The sequence below is a fragment of the Chelonoidis abingdonii genome, chromosome 24, assembly GCF_003597395.2.
Source record: "Chelonoidis abingdonii isolate Lonesome George chromosome 24, CheloAbing_2.0, whole genome shotgun sequence".
Classification (NCBI taxonomy): domain Eukaryota; kingdom Metazoa; phylum Chordata; order Testudines; family Testudinidae; genus Chelonoidis; species Chelonoidis abingdonii.
The window spans coordinates 17,211,240-17,222,644 of record NC_133792.1 but is presented as its reverse complement, the minus strand read 5'-3'; the positions used below and the strand labels follow the sequence as shown (position 1 = coordinate 17,222,644).

At 40.5% G+C, this 11,405-nt stretch overlaps 2 protein-coding genes across 3 annotated transcripts in view; both read left to right on the top strand.

The window, feature by feature from the left end:
- Nucleotides 1-11,405, top strand: part of LOC116817454 (histo-blood group ABO system transferase 2-like) — a 52,835-nt gene that overhangs the window by 7,325 nt on the left and 34,105 nt on the right. The gene's annotated exons all lie outside the window — the stretch shown is intronic.
- LOC116823991 (histo-blood group ABO system transferase-like) overlaps nt 5,090-11,405 on the top strand; it is a 53,287-nt gene continuing 46,971 nt past the window's right edge. The window contains 2 exon segments of the mRNA XM_075060436.1: nt 5,090-5,355; nt 6,635-6,673. Coding sequence (XP_074916537.1) covers nt 5,246-5,355; nt 6,635-6,673 — 149 coding nt within the window. The 5' untranslated portion in view covers nt 5,090-5,245.

Sequence of the window (11,405 nt, the reverse complement as noted above, 5' to 3'; positions counted from 1 at the left end):
CAGCAGTATATCACCCTAGCGAGCTACTCCCATTTGTACTTGTGCCTTATGATTTTCCTTGCTAAGTGTATATTTCCCTTGTCTTACTGAATTTCATTTGTTGATTTCAGACAGTAACCCCTCCCAGGCTTGGTGTCATCCATTAATTTGTAGTATGCTCTCTACTCATTATCCAAGTCTAATAAAAATACTGAATAGTACTGACCAGGACAGACTGCTGCAGGATCCACTAGATATGCCCTCCCAGTCTGCAGAGAACCTTGAGATCTGCGCTTACCAGCGTGTTAACTCAGCTTGCATCCATTTTATAAGAGTTTAATCTAGACCACATTTCCCTACTTTGCTTATGAGAACTCTCATAGTGGGACTTTGTCAAAGCATTATTAAAATAAAGAGAATATCATGTCTTAGCTTCGGCCCTATCCACCAGGACAGTCACCCGTCAAAGAATCTACATGTCTTCAACTTACATATGTTCAGCAGCCAGAGCCTGGCTGGAAGCTGCTGCTTTCACATCCCAGCTGCAGGAGGATTGCTCTCATGAGCAGTACCCCTTCCCTCTTGGTATCTTTACAGTGAAAGTCTGGGGCAGGAGCTCAGTTCTTGGCATGAGACTACCTTAAGAACATCTTAAAACAGTGGGAAAGCTACCGCTGAGTCACTGTGTTTTTAAAATGCAAATGTGCTTGTGCAAATGGGCAAACTGCTATAAGATAACAGAGGAAGTTCATGCAATGGTTTTAAAAATTAATGATTTATACACTTTGAACTAAACGTACTTTTAGTCATGCTGTGCAGCCCCACTGATGTCACTAGGATGCACAGATGTGCAAAAGAGTCTGTTCCCTCCCTCATTTTTGCCCTAGCTAGACTACACAAAGCTGGGGAATCTGTTGCACCTGAGTAGCTGGATTTGCACCACATGATGTGCATTTCTAAAGGTTCATATGTATTTGGGTAAAGTCTTTGTACAATCACACCTTAGAAGGGAGTGACGAGAGACTCTTGCATTGCAAAACTATCCACTTACCAATGTAGCCAAAGCTGAAACACAGCAGCGTGGTGCAAGACCATGACATGAAGATGGCTCCTTGGAAAATAGCCTTTGACTCCTCCTGTTTTCCTGGATAAAGGAGATGCAAGAGATTGAGTACATGATAGTCAAAGCAGTATCGATTAACTGCCAATCCAGTTCCTATTTGCCATGCTGTGTGATAAGGCCAAAAACTGGTACAACTATGGGAGGAAAAATTGGTTTACACAATTGCTAATTCCAGATTCCTCCAGACACCACAATAAACCTCCAATAGCCCCGTGAAATGGTAGGTATTGTAATGGACTGGTTAGTGTGTGTGGTTGCCACTGCCTTTTACTGATGGATCAGAACTCCTCCATTGTCATGGGGTATATGCCATAGGGAGATTTCTTTGGTTTAAGCAGTTAGGATCCCTGTTCTTTTGGAGGAGCTGGTTGCAGGTGAAGTCTCTGTACACTGCTGCAGTGAAGTTTTCAAGCAACTCCTGCTGTGTAGTTTGAAAACTGTGAAGCCCAGTGTGGCATGAGAACTTCTGTCAATATCTTTCATGACTATTTGCAATAGAGGAACTGAGGCAAGAGAGAGGGATTTAAGAGCTGATACTGGAACATTTCAGCAAACACAGCTGACTTAAACTAGGACTTTAAAACTATACACCAATTTCTACTATGCTCACTGCCTACTACAGGTGACATGTATATATACCGTATAGGCCTGACCTTCACTCATTGCATAATGGCAAAACGTAGCATTGACTTCAGGTGGCAGATCTACCCCTACACACTACACAGCAATATATACACGTCAAAGATTCTATTTTAGATACAGCTCTGTGTGGAAGATACCTGCCCAGTTCATGACAGCAAATCTTTGACGATAGCTGGGAACAAAACCAACTTCAGTTCAATGATTAGCTGTAAGATCTTCATCCTCTAGCTTAGCATAAGGAAATACATGAACACACAGGCACAGACCATTAAGTGTAGAATGGGCAGCCAGTGGCTGATTATTCTGAGTGTCATGAAGTGTGTTGTGTGGGCAACTCTACAAATATAACAGATACAAAAATCAAGTACTCATTCAAAAATTGCTTATAAAGTGAACAAATGTTAAAAATTGAATGAATTAGTCTAGACAAAAAGGGAGTTAAGTCATGACTGGAAGACAAAGAAGGAAACTGAGAACCATATGACCAAAATCTGTTGAATTAGCCTATAGGTGCAAAAATAATGAAGCAATAGGCTGTTCCACTACCAACATTTTGGAGGGGATTTGGTCCAGGTGCCGACAAGGGGATTGTAGGACCAAGCTTGCATCATGACTGCCACCCCCATTGTATTCTGGGATCCATCTGGACACAAGTGGGCCCTGCATCATCCCCATACTGAAAAATGTCCTGACCAGATTGAGCAGAAAGAGGACTACATGACACCCCCCACCCCCCGGCCACTTCATGCTCAGCTAAGATGAACAGCAGCTGGAATGTGAGCCTTGATTTTCTGCTGTCACCTCCATTGTGTCATTTTCTTCCCACTTATAGCTCTTTTCTTTCTCTCTCTGCTTCTGCTAATACATGTCTACTTACAGCAAGACATCTCTTGTCACTTGTAAGTGGCAGCTAAAGAATGTTTTAAAAGCCCCATGCTAACACAATTTGAATGTCTCTGTTGGGTAACGCATGGGTGCATGTTCTGTAGCAGTGAGGCGCAAGTGAAAGCACCAGAAAATTAGAAGTGTATTTTCTATTTTTGCATGCATCTTTTTCTCTCCTGTTTGTGTTTTGTCTTTAAAAAACATTGGACTTTAACAACAAGCAGCTCTAGCCTATCCTAACTGCTGTGATAGCATCTCCCAAAAAAAGGACAGTTATTACCATGAAAAGACTCAAAAGGAGGTTTCCTTATAAAACAGGCTTCTACAGCTGAAGAGATATACAGCAATATTGTTAAAAATAAAGCCTACTTATACTTACTTTAAATGTTTCGTCGCTTTTCCTTCTTATCTTAATAAAATGTTGCAGTGTGGTTGTTGCCACAGGACTAAGTAGGCTGAGGTCTTGTACCAAAATCTTGATCATGTTCAACTCTTTAGGGTTTACAGGTTAATAAATTAATGTAATTTGGTAGTCACCCAAGAGTCTAGGTTAAACATACACCATCACAGTTGATTAGGCTTAGCAAACAAACATTTTCCAAAATGTTTTTAAAAACAAATATTGCATTAAAATCTTTGATGTCATAAAGGCTTGTTTGTGCTAACGATGGAAAGCAATGTTATTATCATGTTTTGAAAAAGATAAATACTTAATAAGTTTTTCAGGATTTATTTTAACCTTTTAAACAAATATTGTTGTTGTAATTCTTTTCTTTTTCTGATGTTGTAGTTTTTTAATTGATAATAACTTTTGATGGTTTTATGTGAAGGATTTTAAAGAAAAAACAAAAAGTTGTAAAAAGAAGTGTTTAAAATAGTTGAAGGTTTATCTGCTTAAGCAAACATTTGCTAAATGTTCATCGGTTATTCCTTGTTACAGAATCCTGCTCTGATTCACGCTGCGGATGTGAATTGAAGAGTCAATCCACCTGAAAATAAGGGCTTTTGTCGCCACTGAAACTTCTTGTTAGTAATTTCTGTGATCATGGTTGTTTGTTGTAGATGTTAATGCCTTGTTGTGTTTGAGATGCAACAGCCCAACACAGTCGGCAAGGTGGGATTAACATCTGGTCCCATCATCTGTGCAAATAAGCAATAACCAAACAACAAGGATACAACATACACAGAGCCAACATAGCCTCCGATAAGCAGTCGTAGAGATGGCTTAACAGAGTACTACGGCAAAATTGATCTCCTGCGACAATAACTGCTGTGACGTTTCCCGCCCACTTCTGGGTGTTGGTAATGGTTCATTGAAAGCAAAAATAGTCATCTGCCCCTCCTCCACCCAAATTAATGTGTTGCTTCTTTTTAATAAGACCGAACATACTTCGGTCAAAATGCAAAAGAAGGGTAAATAATTTTCCAAGCAAGTTAGTTTAACCCCTCGTGTACAGAATGTTTCATGATTTGTTGAAATGTGCAGTTTTAAGTGTACAGGTGGCAAAAAGAGGAAAAGATGGTTCCCCCTTGTTGCCCCTCCTCCATCCCCTCCCTTTTTTTTTAAACCTTCTGGAACATACAGCAAAGGAGTAATAAGGAGCTGGCATGTTTTCTAAACATTAAGAGCAGATTACAGCAGTTCTGTCTGTTTCATAAGCAATAGTCTGATGTGAGCAGAATTGGTTTCATGAAAGAGGGATATTGTAAGAAATGGGGCCTGGCTCCCTTTTGTTGAGCTCGTTGGTTGGAAGTGAGTGAACAATTCATAAAATGTCACAAATCATCAATAGCTAATTGAATGTGGGTAGAAAACTGGGAGTCAGACTGAATTTAGTCCAAACCGAAAGGTTCCAGTTGCCAGCAAGGGCTGTCCTGTTAAGACCATGACTGGTAAACAAGGAAGAAGGAACAGGAACTAAATGAACAAAGCAAAACCCCCAGGACAGCTGGAGTGAAAGGAACAAGCTTCACCATCATTGGCTGCCACCCCCACTACTTCCTGGGGCCCGGGTTCCACCCGTGGACACTGCTGAGCCTTTATTCTCCTTGGATTCTGCGAGATGTCCTGGACCAGACTGGGCCAGAAAAAAGGGAACCATATAACATCCCCCATCTCACCAAGCTCAGATTATCAGAACACCACCCTTGATGAGCTGATATGGGTTTCTGCTCACGCGTGTTACATCTGATAGAAAGCCACTGCAGTATGTTTATACAATATTCTTATTGACAGTCTTCCCATATTCCCCAAATAGACAAAAGTTATGGGCCCCATCTTTGCACTGACTGAAACTCCATTGTCTTTAGTGGGTCAGAATTGAGGTCCTATATTAACATATACATAAATACCTGCAGGTAAAATGACCAGAAGGAACACATTCTCTCCCTCAGTACACTGGGTGTACTTTACTGAGGTTAACATGTAGGGCTGCATTCTACTTCAACAGATAATAATAGGAAACTGCTTTGCTTCACCTACCACAGCATTCTAACAACCTTTGCATTTTCTCCTTTGTTGGCTGGTTTGGTTTTGTTCTGTTGTGAGGATAAACCGCTGGTTTTGGTTAGTTGTTGTGTGGTTTGTGTCTTTAAAGATGCCTAACATTGGACTAGATGATTTTTAGTGTAAAGTTTTTATGTTTCTTAGATGTTCTACATGACATTTGGATTTATTGCAGGTATGTTTTCAGTGGTACCTCAAGCAAGGTCTCCGACACAACAAGGTAACTTTTCCCTGTTGGATTTGCCCAGATTTTGTGAGCATCTGAGGTCTCTCAGTTAGAGCTCTGGAAATTAGTTCGATGTTGCTGAGATTCCTAACCACTTCTATTTAGTTTTGACTTAGGGTTTGGTACCAAATTTCAAATGCAAACTCAGTTGAAACTAGCAGTGGCTCCTCAGAAGCAGGTGGAGGGCACTGCTCCAGTGCTCACCTTCTTCTGAATTAGATACATTAAGGGACCAGGTCCCCAGGTGGTATAAGTCAGTGTACTCCACTGACTTCAATGGAACTATCTGAGCATTTCTCCTAGGATACAAATAGGTATATCTTCATATATTTATTTCATAGAACTGGAAGGTCATGGAGTCCAGGCCCTGCCTTCACTAGCAGGACCAAGTACTTATTTTTGCCTCAAATCCCTAAATGGCCCCCTGAAGGATTGAAATCACAACCCTGGGTTTAGTAGGTCAGTGCTCAAACGACTAAGCTATCCCTTTCCCCATCTTTATGCATTTCTTTGTGTATTTCTGTAAACTGGCTCTGAAAGGCCCTCACATCATCTATCAACCTCCTAATGACACTAGTAGCCACAAATAAACAGCTGAGTCTCACCTGTTGTCTGATCTTGACACAAAATCACAAACTGGTTGCCATGTTAGTAAGAACTGGGCAAAGAAATGTGAGCCTTGATTACTTGATCTGAGCTTGCAATGGAATACAGAAGCAGGTGAGAGTTGCACAGTTTGGGGTTTAGTTATGGATGTTCCGTGCAGACCTATTCCCCCATTTTCTCTCTCATCTGCACTGGATCTATGGCACTATTTGGGCTGGCATCCAAAGATTTAATTAATTGCTTTCTGAAAACACTGCCTGCCTTTCCTTCTCTAATGAGGGATGTCTCATTTATGGGCCATCTTTAAAAGCCTCATTTCCTCCTGCCAGCCAGTCCTGTCTGTGTGTCCCTCTCTCCCCCTCAGCCTCACACTCACTCATGGTCTCCCAGCATCTCTTATGCCTCTCAGCCTTCAAACAGTTCATTCTCAGTTGTTACCACTCAAAAAGGCAATGAAATGAAAAGAGTTAGTGCTCAATTAAGAAGCAGCTATTCAATATGCGTGCACCCACCTTTTATATAAACTAATTTGTATGGCACCATATAGCCTATGCATTGAATGAGCCAGGGGTCCTGTGGAAAAAATAGTATGTGATCGTGTAATTAAAGACTGCCATGTTTAAAAAAAACAACCAAACACTAAATGTGATATGCTTTCTTTCTGTAGCAGTAATACCCAGGACTTCCACAATATAAAGCAACCAAGGTGGGAGCTTTTGTTAATTCCACTTACTGTCTGTTTCATGATCACTAATTTGATGAACACTAACTTGAGAGGCCTTTACTCATATGATAATTCCCATTTACTTCAGTGGGACTACTTGTGTGAATAATGAGTATTCATGTATAGGTTTGCAGGTCTGTCTTCCTTGGACTTGTATTACTTTTAAACCAGTTATGCTCTAACAATGTTGTGCTTTTGGTAAACTAAACTTCCAATGGTTTCTTTCTATTAAAAAACAAACATGATATATGATCACAATGACATTCAAGATGCAAAGATATTAAGACAGAACTTTTTCTTGAATATTTAGATGCTGGAAAACAGGAATTAATTCAATGATTTCTTGGATTACTTTCTATTGAATGCTGTCTTTTTGTAAGCCAAACTTCCATTGTTCTTTCTCTATAGCAACCATATCCTGGAAGATTTACTACAAATTGAATTACCCAAGGTAGAACTTTTCATTAGTTTCAGTTAAGTGTTTCAGCTGCTTTCAGAAGAGCTCTGGTATTCCTGAAGGATGATAATCTATGGTTGTCAAACTTTAGTACTCTGTCTTAGTATTGCATTTCTGTATTTCTGTCTTATGAATCATCAATACAGGATTAATGACACTGAGATTTAGACAAGCCTCAGATGATTTACCTATCTTTGAAAGCTCTCAGCAGTGATCTCATGGATTCCCCTCCTCTCTAAGGATGTTCACATTGCTTGGGTTACACCAGTCTGCACCTCAATTCTGACCTCCTGGAAGCTCTACTATTCAAGTTCTGACCCACACACTGCTCTACCAATCTTTCCACATTCCCTATCTGCAAAATTTTCTACTCCTATCCTGTGTGCTCACACCACTTTGCTAATGCATCTCATTCCTGACTTTTAATGTCTCCCTCTGGGCATCTCATAAGCATAGATTGTCAATCAAGCCACACTGTATCGGGGGGGGGAGGGGGAAGTGGGGCAATTTGCCCCCGGGCCCTGCAGGAGCCCCACGAGAATAAAGTATTCTGTAGTATTGCAACATTTTTTTTATGGAAGAGGCCCCCAAAATTGCTGCCTCAGGCCCCCTGAGCCCCTGAATCCTCTGGTGGCCTGCACTGCACAGAGGTTTTGTGATGTGGACCAATATTAGGGACTAGAGAGACACCACTAAATTTATGTTCATATGTGACTTGAACCAGGATTTAAACTCAAGACACCAGAGGTACAGTAAAGCTAAAACCCTTTCCTTTGGAGTTCTGAGTATAGGTCACTGAGTTCTCAATGGAGCTGATTGGTGGGAATCTTTTATCTGTCTGTAAAGTCGACAAGGATTTTTAAAGAGCTATGGAAATCTTTCCTTAACTTGAAATCATTTTTGTTTTCCTACTGTTTAGGATGATTTACACAAAGCTACAGATTCTAAAGCCATCGTAAGTAAAACTAAAAAATAAGTGTTTTGTTACATCTAAAATATAACTAAAGTTAATTGACTAAAATCCGACCAAGAAACTTCCTTAAGGATTTGAACTTGTCTTGCTCTGTGTTAACTTAGGCATACAAAATCTCAGAAACACTTGGGTCTTTATACAAAATACAAGCCAGAATGTTGTGTTCAGTTACAGACCTCAGACATGCTGGGTAGATGCTCGTGCAGTGCAACATAATAATTATTGATATATCCAATAACCTGATAACATTATATAGCCTTACTGCACCATGTCTTGTGACTTCAATGGAGTTGTATATCCCTTTATAGCTGTTATCTATTTTTGAACTTTTAACACATGGCTCTGGTAATGTTTATATGTTAGGGAAGGTAACTGCCTCGTATTTCTTACTTCTATAGTGTGATTCCTAAAGAAAACTTCCTCTTCCAAGGAGAAGTGACGTTTCTTATGATGACTCCATGGTTTGCTCCAATAGTTTGGAAGGGACCTATAACTCCGAGAATCCTGAATGAGGAAGTTCCGACAAAGGAATGTCACTGATTGGACTGTCAGTGTTTGCTATCAAAAAGTGAGTAGTGGGCTTAATTACATAACTATAGTTGTTAGGTATGAAAGGTATGATGTAGTAAACCAGTGAGGAGATGGGGGAGAAATTATTTTTTTGTGTAGTGATGGTGTATCCCTTATTCACCTTAACACTCACCCTACCAAGCAGGATTTTGTTGGAAGATTGCTGATTGACTTAAACACACAATTATCAGTTTCATTACGTTATGTTAGCCAGCTATTGCAGCACAGATTAAAGGAACTATTCAAGAACATTATTGTTTTTCCAAAGGCCTGTGCATGCTACAACAAAGTCCTTGTTAATCATGGAGCATCAGATTCAGCCAGTGCTGATAAGCGCTAATTTGCCTGCCAACAGAATTTTTTTGCAAATGTATTGCTAAAGATCAAAAGGACTATTCAGATCAAGGTATAATCAAATATATCCTGCTTAATTTTTTCAATTATGATCCTGTTAAGAATGGACAAGTAGGTTTTTTGTACCTGTTCTGATAAAGTATTTATAAACAATGTTGCAAAGCTGATTTGGCCACCAGTGAGATGAAGCAACTTTTTCATGTTGTTACATCAATGAGACACACCAATTTAGGAGAGGAAGCAAAGAATACGCAGATCCATTTTTGAAAATATAGGGCCAATTTGGGAAGAGGAGTTGAAAGAACTGAAGTTTCATCTTGTCCAGGATACTGGGGTAGGATACTCCTACTCTTGTGAAAAGTTTAATGAGATTGCTAATGATGTACATGGAACCAAGACTTTGGAAAGACAAAACCCCATAGCAAACATAACCCCCCACACACACACATTATGCTGGCACAATGGATTTGTAACTGCCCAGAATCAATATGAATTAGAGTCTTTCCCAATAATATCTTGGGATAAGGAGCGTATTTATACCCTTCTTTTGGAGAGGAGGTTGCTAAAGGATTCCTGAGGCACCTTCATGTTTTCGTGTTCTGAGAAATGGGCTTAATTAAAAATGGTTATTTTTGAATCCGAAATCAATATCTTCAAGCAGAGCTAAATATGTTGCAGAAGGGTCTCCTGGCCCACCCAAAACTGCATGTGGCCAGTACCTGCATTGGAAATGTCTGTGATGACAAAATTACCGTCTTCACTCCATGCTGTATATGTGTTTGTTTGGCTGCCCGTTTCTACAGTATAATATAGGAGGATGTTTCTCATTCACTAGTACTGGGTTCTAAAGGGGCTAGGCATATACACAACAAATGAGGTTGATGTTAATTTCTAACAGTGTACAACTCTCCTGTTGATCCCTCCCATAGTGAAATGAAAGGGGCTTGGATATTTGCCATGAAACCTTGTAAATGCCCCTTTCTCCTATCGGGCTTGAGCTGAATTCTGTAAGAGGGAAGTGCCTCAGCTGGCCCCTCCACTCTTGAGATCTTGGCGCATAGCTGGCTATGTGGGGGGCAGCTCTTATAACACATTACACCTGCTGGTTACTTGCAGGACAGCTGAAATAGCGGGTAACGAGGCAGAACACCTTTGAAATGCAGCTGCACCTGGGCTGCATAGGCAAGTCATTTTGCTGGGATGGTACACGAAACTGGAATGCGAACATGACAGAGAACTCTCATTTTCACTACAGGGCTGGCTAAATGGTAATATAGGCCCAATCCTGAGAGGTGCTGCGTGCCCTTATCTCTCACTGAAGTTAATGGAGTTAAAGATATTCAGTATCTCTCAGGAGATGACCAGTACCTTGCTTTGAAAGTCCATAGAGCCACAGGTTCAAATTCAGGCAGGGTACAGGTCAGCTCTTCATCCTTCCCAGGTAGACTCCCTTCCTGGCTGTTTGGGAGGGACAGAGTGACATGGTGTCTATGGTTCACTTCTCAGCACTTCCACGTGTGTTCATGGGCAGAGCACTCATGTGATCACCGCATTACCTAAGACCTCACTTGCTCCTGCAGCATGGATTCCATGAGAGTCCCATGCAATACCCTGAACAGCTAAATGTGGCTCAAGAGATGAAGGCTGACGATCATCAGTATTTGGAAGGAAATAATTCTAACCAGGAAACTAGCAACAAATATTTTAAAAAAACATTGTTTCTGACTAAAATAGATTTTTTTGTTGTTCATGAGCATTATCAGTTCCTGCTTGCAACAAAACCCATTAGGTGGAGTCACAATTATCTGTTACTTCTGAATAGGAATCTTATATTAATTGGCTATTTTCATAGGGGAGAAAAACAGACATTTACACGGCTTTGATCATCAAAGATGCTTTACAAACTGTGTAGGAATTGGTTCATCTTCCCCTCCATAAATAACAACAAAAGCTAAAATCCTAGATCCTTTTTGTGAGTCCAACCATATCATCAGTCCTTTCACTGCCTCTTGTCTCTTTCCACACTAAGTTCAGAATCCTCATCCTCACCTTCAAGATGCTTTACAAGTCTGCCCCTTCTTACACCTCCACCATTTCCCCCACCTACTCCCTCTTCTGCACACCCGATGGGTCTTCCTGATCCTGTTACTTTGTTGCTCTGTGTCCCCCCCTTCTTCCAGTCTTCTACCACAGTGCCTTTTATTTCTAATAGAGAATTTCTCTTTTTTTTTTTCTAGGTATGTAATCTTCCTCAAGACATTTTTAGAAACTGCAGAGATGTACTTTATGGTTGGACATAGGGTGAACTATTACATTTTCACAGACAGACCAGAAGAAGTTCCTCAAGTTGCGCTCAAAGA